General features: G+C 49.7%; 1 protein-coding gene across 3 annotated transcripts; it reads left to right on the top strand.

Annotated features, from left to right (window-relative positions):
• The first annotated feature begins 850 nt into the window (after positions 1-850).
• DPF2 (double PHD fingers 2) lies at positions 851-13600 on the top strand. 3 transcript variants are annotated; one of them, XM_055415557.2, is made up of 12 exons: positions 851-1000; positions 5209-5369; positions 5752-5859; positions 6186-6349; positions 7177-7269; positions 7429-7507; positions 8017-8058; positions 9073-9210; positions 9338-9466; positions 9613-9725; positions 10222-10303; positions 12299-13600. In XM_055415557.2, exons 1-12 carry the CDS (start codon positions 969-971, stop codon positions 12373-12375), a joined length of 1218 nt encoding a protein of 405 aa, XP_055271532.1. In that variant the 5' UTR covers positions 851-968; the 3' UTR covers positions 12376-13600. The 3 variants fall into 3 exon arrangements, with proteins under 3 accessions (XP_055271532.1, XP_088688220.1, XP_055271533.1); XM_088832094.1 differs by lacking the exon at positions 5752-5859; XM_055415558.2 differs by lacking the exon at positions 8017-8058.
• The last annotated feature ends 260 nt before the right edge of the window (positions 13601-13860 follow it).

The raw sequence follows: 13860 nt of genomic DNA, 5'->3' as shown, positions 1-13860 counted from the left end.
CTGAAACTGCAATACTTTGGCCACCTCATGCGACGAGTTGACTCACTGGAAAAGACTCTGATGCTAGGAAGGTTTGGGGGTGGGAGGAGACGGGGACGACAGAGAATGAGATGGCTGGATGGCATCACCGACTCAATGGACATGAGTTTGAGTGAACTCCGGGATTTGGTGATGGACGGGGAGGCCTGGCGTGCTGTGATTCATGGGGTCGCAAAGAGTCGGACACGACTGAGCCACTGAACTGAACTGAACTGAACTGAAGCCATGTTTGCAGATGAACATGCATGGTTCTATAGTGAAGGAGAAGTGAATGGTACAGGAGAGGAAGTTGCAAGAGAGAAGTTCTTCAAAGGAGGAAAGGAGCTTAAGGGCAGGCAGCAGGGGAGAAGAGGTGCGGATCTATTAAGTTGGCGGCAGGAAGGTGGGGGAACTTTTATCAGACCCCAGTATTCGGGCCAAAGATCTGCCAGGTTCTTGGAGTGAATATTTCCCTAAAATGGGCAGCCCAAGTGGAGCGTGCACGGCTCTTACCTTCGGCTACTCAGCAACCCCTAGTGTGTATGTGAAGGCAAAGGGTTATTAACCACGAGGTTAAAAGCGAGGTAACAGGACGCATGGCCTCCATCTAGACCACCTCTGGGCTTGCCAGTTCTCACCAACCTCTCACCTTCTCATTTCTGGACCTGGTCAGATCCTCCCTCCCTTCTCCCTTCTCACTAAACGGATGAGGCAAACTAGGAGCAGAAGCCCCGGGGCGCGCGCACGCCTCCATTGCGCCTGCGCACTCGTCCCCGGATTTCAGGCCGAGGAGAACCGGCCAGAAGCTCCTTCTCAGTCGCTCGCTCTCGGGCGCACGCGCCCCGGCGGCGCCTGCGCAGAAGGACAAGGAAATTGGTCCCCGCTGCGGTCCCAGCGTCTGCGCGCTGCGGGCTCCGGGCCTCCCGGCCTGAGGGAGAGGAGCCGGGAAGATGGCGGCCGTGGTGGAAAATGTAGTGAAGCTGTGAGTGGCCGTTTCTTTCTCCTCTAGGCTGGGAGGTCGTGTAAGGGACCTGGAAGCAGGGGGCGGTGTGGGAATGGACGAGGCGGAGAGAGGGACGTGCCCGAAGACGCCGTGTTGCGACTGCTGGAGAGGAGGGCAACCGGAGACTCGGGAGAAGACGTTGCGCTTCTTTAGAAACTTGTGGAGGCCCTGAGGGGGGCACACGGGAGCCCCTAACGGGCGGCCTCCCTGTGGGGCTGGGCGCCCCTTCAGGCGGAAGGTTTCCAGAGTATGGCGCCCTTGTTGCGCACGAGAGACGGTCCCGGGTTCGCCTCAGTCCGGGAGAGCCGGGCCGACCGCCGCAGGGCCGGGCCGCCGACCCCTCCCCGTCGGCTGCCCGCAGCGGGCCCCGGAGGAGCAGGCCCGGCCGCCCCGGCGCCGTTCAGCGCTCAGGGCTGTTTTGTTCTCAACAGCCCCGTGACGTTCCTGGGCGGGCGGGGGCGGGTGGTCCTTGAGTATCAGGGACCCGAGACCAAAAATATTCCTGGGGAGAATTTGTGGAGGAGCAGATACAGAGGGAAAGAACTTCAGGCAAGAGGGGCTTGGCGCCGGCCAGTGCCAGCCATCAGAACGTGGGCGCTGGACGGACGCAGTCCAGGACGGCCCGGCCGCCCCGAGGGGCATCTAGGTCGGCCGTCTTCTCTCTGCAATACTCTTGGACTGGGCAGATTTCAAGCAAAGTTAAAGTTAGTGGTTGGTAAACTGAGAATGGCCTGTTCGCTGTGAGTTGAAGATGCTTTGGGACTTGATTTAACCCAGCCTCCTCCCAGAAGAAGAATCTAAATGAGTTTTGCAGTGGGTTCTTGCCCCCGACCCCCACCGCCGTCGGCCAATACAGCAAGCTCTTTAATGGACACATTTGGCTTGGTGCAGGGGTAGGAAAAATGAGGTGTCCAGTTGTCCAGCTTGGCTTTTGGATTTTGACTGGGTGAGAAGGTAAAGGTTTAGGAAGTCTTCTAAGGGGCACACAGCTTCTCATCTGTCTTTGTAGTAGACTGAGCCCCACTCTTCCCAAGAACCTTTTTTCTAAGGGTACATTGCTTCTCTCCCTCCCCCTGCCTGGAGCCTTTTCTTTGAGAATGCTTTCCCACTTCCATTAAGCTAAGTGCTTTCTCTTTGTGGGTTTTTTGGTTGTTTTTTTTTCTAACATGCTTTCAGCTCCATCCTGCTGCCTCTTTCAGCCACCTATTCTCCCAACACTATTATCTTCCTCTCTGATCTGCCCACTTCAGTTTCCCCAGCGCTCTCTCCAAGCTGACATTTCCCTCAATTTAGAAATGATGCTGCTGATCTACCATTTATATGTTATCCATACTGACTCAGATGTTCTTTCTTTGTTTCCCTGTCTTTCTCTTTGTTGACTGCCCCTGTTCCATTGTAAAGGGAGGTTTTACACAGGTTTCACGCCTTTCAAAAAAGAATCAAAGCTTCTATCTTGGAAAGCTTACTGTAATGGGGGAATGTCAAAACTTGCTTAGGTTTAAGAGTTTTATGTAGTGAGATTGTTTATATTGGAAGACTTTCATCTGGGAAATAAGGTCACCAACCCTTTCATGCAATATTGGAAGTGAGGGGTTGCCCGTTTAAATAGAACTTGACTTCTTATTTCTCTTCAAAGATCTGTAGAGATAGTGAGGGTCACCAATCCCTGATTCCTGAGTACCAGTAATAAATAACCAACTTTCTGCTCCTAGGTTCTAGCTGTAAAGAGCTGTGGACCACAGTTAATACATTTTCGTACAGAACATGCTCTTTGAAAAGAGTCTTCCTGTGCCATTCTCGTCCTGGAAAGAGACTCTTTTCTTGACTACCGTGTGCCTAGTCTTCTGACTGCTGAGGTTTTACATCGAGGTCAGGACTACTAGCTCATCTTTTCTGACTTGCATCTTGTTCTGGGAGAAGAATTTTCCTATTTGTAAATTCTCCGTCCTTCCCAAATGTGGTGTCAGAATTGAAACAGTCTTTAAGGGGTCTCACCGGGGCAAAATAATGGTATAAAAGAGCTATGGTTGCTGACTGGTTTTGAAATCCTCTGAGTTAGGTAACAAGATCTGGAGAATGATGTTAGCTTAAAATTTCTTGTAGTAGAAGCCTTAGATTCTTAAGAGAGCTCTCTCATCCTTCCTTGCTCTATCCTCATCATCAGATCCTCTCTTCCTCAACTTGTATTTCGTTACCAGCTCTCACTCACAGTGCAGTTTGCCCCACCTTCTGAAATGCCATTTAACTCACAGGAGCTTTGATAGAACGTCTCTCATCCATATCTCAACCCCACCCCCACCCCCAGTTTCCAGCCTCCTTGCTCTGACTTTGCAGTTCTCAGCCTGTCTAGCCCTTCCTTCCATCTGACTTACAGTGTCAGTATCAATTTCCATCAGCAGAAACAAAGGCGCTGCCGCACTCAGCCTTGTTTATCCAATTTTCTTCTGTTTAGTGAGGACATGGCTGCTTCCTAAAGGCGAGCAAATATGAACCTGTTCCTTCTCTTTACTGTGCAGCACAGGCTTCATGCCTACCTCAAATTACAGTCATTACAGCACATTGAATCAAGCCAGACTATCTTGTGTCACTGCCTGCATGCAGTGTGTGTCTTTGTTTGTTGCTGGGAACGTTCTAAGCTGTGCCTCAGTGGTCTGTTGTGGCTGCCCCGTGAAAGCCCCTCTTAGATTCCAGAGCAGGGTTTGTTGCTGCAGCTTGAGTTATGAACATAAGCGACAGAGATTTACTGTGTTCAACTTCTCATGCTTGGAGTCTCCCTCTTGTAGAATATGTCAGAGCTTATCTAGTTCAGCCTCTCTAGTCAATAGCATACCTGAGGTCCATGTGGGTTGACTAAATGTCCACATTTATGTGGTGATGTGCAACCAAGCCAGATCTTCTTACTTCTGAGTCAGGATATTCCAGACACCTTCATGGGTGCTGAGGGTATTGTGGGAAAGAAATCATCTGCTGTCAGTTTGTTTACTTTAAAATCAATCAAGGGGAATTCCCTGGCAGTCCAGTGGTTAGGACTTGGCGCTTTCACTGCTAAGGTCATAGGTTCAATCCCTGGTTGGCAAACTTTAAGATCCTTCAAGCCATGTAGTGCGAAGAAAGAAAAAGTATGCTCGAATATAAAATGTGAATTTTACTAGTTTAAGCTCTAGTATTACTGTGCTTGTTAAACCCTAAAGGATGAGAACAAGGTTGGTTCTATATACATGCTTCTTAGAACCAGACTACTCCTGGCACTGCAGTCGTGAAGCTTTTTAAAGCGCTTAAAAAAGTCAAATTTCAAAGTAGATCTTTTGAGTTCAGAAAGGTTTCTTAAAAAAATTGTTGGTGTGAGAACGGAGAAGGGTCTAGAATAGGCCTTTCTGCAAACAGATTTTGTATCAGTGTAGTGGTACTCAGTAGAAAGTAGACTTCAAGGGTGTTCACATATTTCCAAATGTTTTCTGTTGATTATAAAGTTAATATATAGAATTAGCTACTTTGCAAATACCTAGCTTAAAACTCAAAAGATATAAAATGGCACAAAGGAAAAAGTCCCCTAGTCACCTGGTTTTTCTCCTTGGATGCCTACAGTTTCTTTTCCACCACTTAGGGACATAAAGGGTAGCATCCCATAACACTCCTCAGCCCTGTACCTTTTTTTTTTCTTTTTTTTTTAGTTATCTTGGAGATTGTTCAACATTTGTCCCATGAAGAGCTTCCTTTTTTTTTTTTTATAGCTAAGTTGAATTTCTTTGTATAGATGGAGTTTGATAAACTTTAGTAAGTCCCCCCAGATCTTTTGAACCCTTCTTATTTGTAAACAGAAGTAACTTCAGCTTCTCAGAATCCTGAGGATTAAGAGAAGTAGCACTTTTGGTTACCAAAGGGTTGGATTGATGAAAGGCACAGAACAAACATTTTCTTCCCCTCTTTGTGGGTTATACTAAGGACTGATTAGACACAGGGTGCAATGATGTGCTCTGATGGTAATTTATTTGTAAGGTACTTTTCCTCATAATGGCCTAGTGAAGGGGTGTGGTATCCCATGAGGCAGAAATGGAAGCAAATAAAAGCAGAGTGACATTCTCCCAGTCCCTTGAGCCTTCTCGAGAAGCAGATGGCAAGGGAAAGGGATAGCCCAGCACATACACACACATGTGCGCAGTCACACCTGAGTTTTGTCTTTCCTGAAGCCTTGGGGAGCAGTATTACAAAGATGCCATGGAGCAGTGCCACAATTACAACGCCCGCCTCTGTGCTGAGCGCAGCGTACGCCTGCCTTTCTTGGACTCACAGACGGGAGTAGCCCAGAGCAACTGTTATATCTGGATGGAAAAGCGACATCGGGGTCCAGGTGAGAATCCACTCAGGAGCCCAAGGAGAAAGCAGCTTCTTCATCTCAGGTGATGAGCCAGCTGAATAGATTTTCCCTGTTGCTTTCCACCCAGGGATGCATACAGTCTTCCCGTGATTAGAAGCCTGGAGAGGTTGAGACACCTTTTGTTTTCCACAGGGCTCCACTGCTCAGGGTCTTGCTGGGTTCTGGAGAGCTGTATGTTCGCCACGGCCCCTGAGCTTAATCTGTTTTCTTGTCCATAAGCCATGCTTCCTCCAACCCCAGGCGCTCACCAGCCATATTCCTCCCTTGCACTAGAACGCTACTCTTGTAGAAAGTGTTTGATGCTATTTTCTGGGGCTGTGTTAGGGTTTGATTTCTCTTTTCCCTCCTTCCTTAGGATTGGCCTCTGGGCAGCTGTACTCTTACCCTGCCCGGCGCTGGCGGAAAAAGCGGCGAGCCCACCCTCCTGAGGATCCAAGGCTTTCTTTCCCATCTATTAAACCAGGTGAAGCACAGTCTTCCCTGAGCGGGATGTACCCTACTGCATAGTCAGAGGCCTGCTAATCACCTGTTACATACCAGGCCCAGTGCTAGATTCTAAAGATACTAAAATGAATGAGGTGTGAGTCTCTCTGTAAAGAATTCAGTCTAATGATTAAGAGACAAGTAAACAGATAAGTTATGGTGCTGGGTAAACCAAAGCATCTTGGTTCCTGGGCAGCCAGAGACCAGAAGACAGTGACTGGCTTGTGATTGGTCTGACACTGTGTGGACCAGGCAGGTCTGCGTTCAGCCCTTCTGAGCCTCACCTCCTCCTGACCTTGCCTGCAGACACAGACCAAACCCTGAAGAAGGAGGGGCTGATCTCTCAGGACGGCAGTAGTTTAGAGGCTCTGTTACGCACGGACCCCCTGGAGAAGCGAGGCGCCCCCGATCCCCGAGTTGATGATGACAGCCTGGGCGAGTTTCCTGTGACAAACAGTCGAGCACGGAAGGTACACAGTTAACATTGTGGTTAAGGAAACTATGGTGGAAACCAGTCTCCTCTTCATCAGAGGCCACCCAGTAATCAGAATAGAAGCAGAAGCTATGGGCCAGGAGAGGCCCCTGATGTTCTGTTCCTGCTCCGTTCCTTCATGAGCACTGGGTACTGATGGGCTTCATTGGGCACCATCCCGTCTTTCCTGCTCCTTTTCTAGTAACTATAGACTCTCATCTTCTGTTGCCACCCAAGTTTTTTTAGTGCCTGGGGTTACATAGGTGATGTCCCTGCCAACAAGGAAGTGAAAACTACATAAAAATATGTCCAGCACTATGCTAGTTGCTTTTCCGTCCTTTTCTGCAGTCTCTACAATCTTAGGAAATAGGTACCATTGCCCATTTCACATACGGGGCAGGGAAGGGGGGAGCACTGCAGCACATTAGTGAAAAGAAAAACTTGCCACAAGTAAGCAGCATAGCTCCAGTTTAACTCTAGGACGTTAGGTGTTGGAAGGGAACCGCTGCTGACATGCTCCTAGGTGTCAGATCAGAGGCAGGAGAGGGCATGCTACTTGGGCTATCAGGGAAAGTTTTATGAAAACGTGGCATTTGATTTAGCTACTTGGAGATGGTGGGAAAGGCATTCCAGGCCAGGGGGAAAACATGGGGAAAGGCCTAGAGGAAGGAAAGCCCGAAGCCTTGAAAGAACAGCAGTGAGGAGTGAGGCTGGAGTGGGGCCGCTGGGTCACGGAGGTGGCTCTGGCAGTCTTGGCCAGACCCAATGTGGGGGAGCTGTTGGATGTTCTCATTTCTGCCCATCCTAATCCTTCTGTCTACTCAGCGGATCCTAGAACCAGATGACTTCCTGGATGACCTTGATGATGAGGACTATGAGGAAGACACTCCCAAGCGTCGGGGCAAGGGGAAGTCCAAGGTGAGGAACAGCTCGGAGGACTGGGGAGCCTGCAGAGTCCCACTGCCTTACTGCTTGTTGTTGCCGTCATCCTTCCTGAATGAGATTAGCAGCCACTACCAGGAGAGTAGCTCTTCAGGCCTAGACACCGTAGTAAGGGCATCTTTTTGCTCTTTGCAGAGTAAAGGTGTGGGCAGTGCCCGTAAGAAGCTGGACGCTTCCATCCTGGAGGATCGGGACAAACCGTATGCCTGTGACAGTGAGTGCCTCATGAGTGGGTGGGTAGTCCTTGCCTTGGACCCAGCTCCTCGGGATATGAGAGGAAGGAAGGTTATATTCTTGCTCAAAGTGGTAAAACAAGCTTGGACTCTTGTCCTGCCTGCTGACTGGTTCCCTCTGAGATCCCTGAGAGGCCCTGGCCTCTGCTGCACAAGGGGTGAGCCTTGCATGCCCTGGGGGAGATTTCTGCTGTCCTCTGGGGTGGGGGTGCCCATGAGGGACACACAGCAGGCAAAGTTGGCCTCTCAGTAGATGACATCTGGGCCTGCTGGCCCCAATCAAGTCAGGCCCCAGGAGTCCAACGCTGACTTTTCCAACGTCTGTTCCCTCTTCCCCTTTTCTCTGACTCGCCCCACTTCTGTCCCTCCACCCTGGGAGCACCGTCGCCGGTGGGGTTTCTCTCTTGTTTGCTCTGCTTTCCTGCTGCTGCCGTTCCTGTCTCAAGTGTACCAAGGCCCTCTTCTCATGACTTTTCTTTCTGTCTTTCAGATAGTTTCAAACAAAAGCATACCTCGAAAGCGCCCCAGAGAGGTAGCTCTCTCAACTTCTCAGACTTTTGGTTTTCCTATCCCTTTTTCCCTTCTCCCTTTGTTCCTGCCTTTCTCATCCGTGATGCTAGTGTTAAGGTCCCTGGAATGGCATGGAGACAGGAGCCCTGGACCTTCTGTTGCGGTCCACTCCTCACAGTCCTAGAAGCTGCCTCTACCTGCTTGTCTCCCACCACGTTGCTCTAGGGCTGCTTGGGCCCACTGCATGGGGTGGCTTTAGAAGCATTCTGAGGGACCCATTATCCCAGATCCCTCTGCTTCTGCTTCCCCAAAACAGACATGTGGTGGTCGGCTAACATTCCCACCATCCTGCCACCCTTCCCATCCCTCCCCATTCCTTTCCTGCCACCCCTATTCTTCTTGGTATCACTGCTCAAAGGGACAGGGTGCCTCGTGGGGATCTGCTTTCCTTGCTGGTTGAGGGGTCGTTGGTTGGACAGAGCACTGATGTGGGCATGTCTTTGAGTTTCTCTGGGGGACAGCTACCCCAGCAGACTCAGTTAATAGATTTTCCCCAAGAGATCCACCCCTACTTCTTTATTTGGGCAGAGGTGGGCTGTGTTTTATCTAGGGAGTAGCATGAGCCTACATTTACTGAGAGGTAAAAAAAGTTTGGAGTCTTAGCTTTCCTCCTGCCTGCCATTATTGCCGAATTATTGCAATACTATAGAAGGTCCCTTTCTTTCCTGACCTGGAGCTCCCCAAACTATTCCCAGGGCAGGCAGAAGGTAACGGCTCAGTCTCCCAGACAGCTTGAGTGGAGGAGTAGAGGTGGCCGTGCTCTGGGCTTTAGTAAGTGGAGGAGCCATGGAAGCTTGAGAGCCCCCGGGCCTGCTGTTCCTGGCCACGGGGAGGCGGCTTTCAGGAAAGGTCTGTCCCTGAGCGGATCTGATGGGGGCTGTTACCTCTGCCTCAGGTGGAGCCCACAGCTTAGAGGGGCAGGGATGAGGTACCCTCAGATCCTAACACCTTTCTCTACAATCTTCTCCCCCCTCAGTTTGTGGAAAACGTTACAAGAACCGACCAGGCCTCAGTTACCACTATGCCCACTCCCACTTGGCTGAAGAGGAGGGCGAGGACAAGGAAGACTCACAGCCACCCACCCCAGTTTCCCAGAGGTCCGAGGAGCAGAAATGTAAGCTGGTGTCAGGGGCAGGGCAAGCAGGAGTCGGCTTGGCTGTGAAAAACCCTTCTTGCAGGGATGTCAAGAGACCCAGAGGCCCGCATGGGTATCATCTGAGTTCTTCCCTTTCTCGTTATAGCCAAGAAGGGTCCTGATGGATTGGCCCTGCCCAACAACTACTGCGACTTCTGCCTAGGGGACTCCAAGATCAACAAGAAGACAGGACAGCCTGAGGAGCTGGTGTCCTGTTCTGACTGTGGCCGCTCAGGTATCCCAGCCCGGGGCCAGTGCAGCCCCGCCGGCACCCAGACCCTGAGGGCCCGTGGCTCCCCAGCATCCTAGTGGCCGTCATAGCCGGCTCACCTCACTGCTCCCCAGTCTCCAGCTCCCTGATTCACTAGCTCTCCTCCACAGGGCATCCGTCCTGCCTGCAGTTCACCCCTGTGATGATGGCCGCAGTGAAGACCTACCGCTGGCAGTGCATCGAGTGCAAGTGCTGCAACATCTGCGGCACCTCCGAGAATGACGTGCGTGCCCCCGCACACTCCCGCTCAGCTTCTCCTGTCCCCTCCGCCAGTAGGAACTTTTGTTTGTTTGGCAGGCGTTCGCTGAGGATCTACTTTGTGTCAGACGCTGTTTAAGCACTGAGGACACTAAAGACAAACAGCGTCCCTACTTTCGTGGGCTTTGCACTCTTGTGTGAACAAGCAATTAGCGAGGGAATGAGTGACATCTTTATGATGTTCCATGCAGAGAATGAAGCCAGTAGTGTGGTTAACTGTTAGAGTAAGTGAATAACTGATTTAGCTAGGTCTTTTCTGAGGCTCTTGGGGTCCCGGTGGGATGACAGTGACTTTCTGGGTGGAGAGGAACAGCAGTGGTTTTCTGGCCAGAGGACCCCACGTCTGTTCTTCCTGCCATTGCCCCCGCCCCTCTTGGAAGAGCCCTCCTAACCCATTCCCAGCAGCCCAGGCAAGGGGAGTCGTTCACGTCCCCCTTCCTCTTCCATCTCACCTCCTCTAGGACCAGCTGCTCTTCTGTGATGACTGCGATCGTGGCTACCACATGTATTGTCTAACCCCGTCCATGTCTGAGCCTCCTGAAGGTAGGTTTCCCTGTACTCTCACTCAGAACAAGTATTTATTAGTGACTTGGAAAATCACTTATACAGTGAGTGTATTCCCGTATCAGTGGTAGTCTTCCAGGTTAGGGAGTAGGCTCTTAGCCTTCACTCAGTTCAGAGTGCTTTTCTAGCATTGCAACTTCTAAGGTTTAGCGTTTGTACATTATCACCAGATAACATGTACACCCACAGAAAACGGACAGCCTGAAAGAAAACAGACGCTGAGCAGAAAATAATTACCAGAAGGAGAGATCTGTTATCCTTCAACTAGCCTAAAAGCTCAGTCATAGTTTGTCCAGTGGGGGACTTTGGTTTCACCACTCCATGCCTGACAGATTTGAGTGTTCATTTCCACCAGCTGGGAGAGGGAGCTGAACTGGAACCTGAGCAGTTTGCTCCAGCTCTCCAGCATGCTTCAGATTTATGGAAGGTCTTCAATGAAACCAGTGGGGACACTAAAAAGTGGCTGCCTCTCCACAAGTCCTCTTCTCACCAGATTTCTGTGCTGAAGTCCCTCCTTTGTAGAAATTCAGAAGCTTACTCAGGAGTACATGAAGCCCAGGAACTGTACTGTGACAGGATGTGGGCCTGCATTACAGGCGAGAGAAAGCAGCTCACTGCCTGGTGTGAGCTGACTCGCAGCGTAGGTCAGACTGCTGCCACCCCCAGAGGGGGATGCCACTAACAAGGTCTGAGGGCCCTTTAACAGCTGCCTCCTTCATCTGTCACACCACATGTATTTATTTTATCTGTCAGGCCACATTTAGGGAGAAGTAGCATGTTTTGTGTTTTATTTTTTTTAACCATAAAACACCAGTTCACAGGCACAATTCTGCATGAACTGTAGAAAGGCTTTCCTGCAGAAGTGCTGTCCGACACTGTGGTGGTAGAGAGTTGCAGGCAGCTGAGGACCCACCAGCACCATCAGATGGTCCAGAATCTGGGTCAGGAGTTCCAAACTATGACCCCAGGCCAAACTGAGCCTAACCTTGTATACATGACTCACAAGCTAAAAATTATTTTTACATTTTTAAACGGTTTAAAAAAAAACAATGACTGATACTGTGTGGCTCACAAAGTCTAAAGTAGTTAACACTGTCTGGCAGTTTACAGAAAATATTTATCAACTGCTGTATATCGACCTTTGGGTTAGAAAGGACCTTAGCTTTTTGAGAGTCACCTCTGAAGAGCTGATAAAAGCTATGGATTCTTTCCCTCAGAATGATGTTGAAATACACATATGCACAACTATGTTTATAGTTTTGAGGCATTAAGGTCTAATTTTGTTTCCAAAAAAAGGCATAGAAGAATTTAGCTGTAACAAGTATTAATAAATGATGTATCAACCAGTTATTTTTCTTATAAGAAATATTATTTCCTGTTTTGTTTTTTTGTTTTCTTTATGAAACCAGACTTGGGTCACAATAAGTTGCATCATCATAGCTGGCCCCCTTTTCCTCTCATTGGGTCGTCAGCCTCTGCTCAGACACCTGGTGATGGCGGAGAGCCCTTCTCTTCTATCTGTGGGCTTTGTAGAAAACTGTCTTCTGTGGAGTCAGTATTGGTTTTTCTAGATCCTCTATTCATGATCTTTATTCTAGCCTTTGGGGCCATGAGAACAAAAGTCTGGCTGTTCTGTAATCACAAGTTTAAAGCTCAGTTCCTTTAAAAAAAGTTTTATGTCTCACCAAGTCCTCTTTAGTGATTATAATAATAGGGCCCAGAGGGCCTGGGAATCTGTATTCTAAAATAGGCCTCCAGGTGATTCTTTCTTTCATCTCCATTGAGAATTATTTTTCATGCTGTTTGGAGACCTAGAGTTTGTCCCTGCTCAAGGTAACTGTGAAACTTTGCTGCTGCAGTACATCTCCAGTCCTACCTGTAGCCAGTCGTGCCACTGGAGGCGAGGGGTAGAGGTCGAAGGACAGCAGGTGAGGGTTGTGTGGAGCCCTCCTAACTCTCTATGCTTCTTTGCAGGAAGTTGGAGCTGCCACTTGTGTCTGGACCTGTTGAAGGAAAAAGCTTCCATCTACCAGAATCAGAACTCCTCTTGATGTGGCCACCCCCGACCCCTCATACATCTAGGGCTGTTTCTCTCCTCCTCTCTGTTTTTCATACCCACTTTCCCTTACCCCTCTCTTTCTCAAGTTCAGAGAATCGCTGGGTGGTCCTGCCAACCCGCCTTTGGCAGCTGCAAGCTGAGGTGGCAGCTGTGACCCCCTCTGGCCCCAGGCCCTCAGGGAGAACGGAGCGGCACACTGCCCCAGGGCATGGCTGTGGGCCCAGCTTCTCCCTGCTCTCCCTGAAGTGCATTCACTCTGTCTGCCTTGGGCCAAGGCCCTGGTGATCACAGGGTTCAGTGTCCTCCAAGAAAGAGTGGGAGAGCAGCTCACTTCTCTCAGCTCAGCCTCCACTCTGGTCCCAGGGTTTCCCTTCCTGTGAAGGTGAGTCAGACTGGGGCATATGCCAGAGCAGCTGGGAGTGAGAACTGAGCAAGCTGGCAAGCAGCTGCTCATGCCCTCGTGCTGCTTAGCCTCACTGCCTCCTTCCCCCAGAGTGGCTTTCTGCGGCCCTCTGTTCCTGCAGCCCAGGATCCTTTCCCTGAGCCGGGATGCTCTTGGTCCTGCTCCTGGCTATACCCCGTTCCCACCAGCCTACCCCAGGGGGAGTAGCAGCCTCACCCTGATTGTTCCTTGTGCTTGTCTGTCTCATTCTCACGGGTCCTGGTCTCTCGTGACTGAAACATTCCCCACCCTTGTTATTTTCTGTCTTCTGCCCCGCCCCCCTCCTTATTCCCTTTGGTTTTGTGGGGAGAGGGGAAGCATCACGGGGCCAGGCCAGAAGCTTGGGGGCCACTGGGAGATATTGGATAATGTGCCTGTTTTTTAACTCGATGAAAAAGCCTACCTCCGAAATCCCCTTTTTGTTCTTCCTGGACCTGGGCATTCAGCTCCTGCCCTTAACTGAATTGGGAGCCTCTCCCGCCTGCTCTGTGTATCCTGGCTCCTGGGTCGTGGGGAAGCCACCTAGACATCTCTTTCTTCCCTCGAACACTTGCTAGCAGCTGGTAAGGTCTTCACACCCTGATTCTTTAATTTCCTGCCTGGTGACACTTTAAGTAATAGGACTTTTCATCCCAGGACAGCCTGGAATGTCCTTCCCCTTGGCTGTGGGCAGGCCCTAATTCACTGTCACTTTGGAGTTGAGGTGTCTTTTTTTTCTTTCTTTCCTTAGTTCCTATATTCTAAGCATTAGTACAAATAAACATTTTTACACAGAGCCTTCTGCTGGATTCTTTTATCTCCAGATCTCCATTCCTGTTTAAGGCCACTTTATCCTAAAACTTCTTCCTTAGGACAGTGGTTTTAAAATGTTTTGAAGCATAGCTTTTCACCCAACTTAAAATTTTTGCTTAACCTTAGTAGATTAAGTTGATACAAAATTGGGTACTTTGTTTTAATATTTTATGTAAATTAAGTTATGACTATTTCTTATAAAGAAAAATGAAGTTGTTTTGATTAATACAAAATTTGGGGGCA

This window comes from Moschus berezovskii, chromosome 25 (assembly GCF_049115385.1).
Source record: "Moschus berezovskii isolate FMDL1 chromosome 25, NW_MosBer_1.0, whole genome shotgun sequence".
Lineage (NCBI taxonomy): Eukaryota > Metazoa > Chordata > Mammalia > Artiodactyla > Moschidae > Moschus > Moschus berezovskii.
This window is presented reverse-complemented; position numbering and strand designations above follow the sequence as displayed.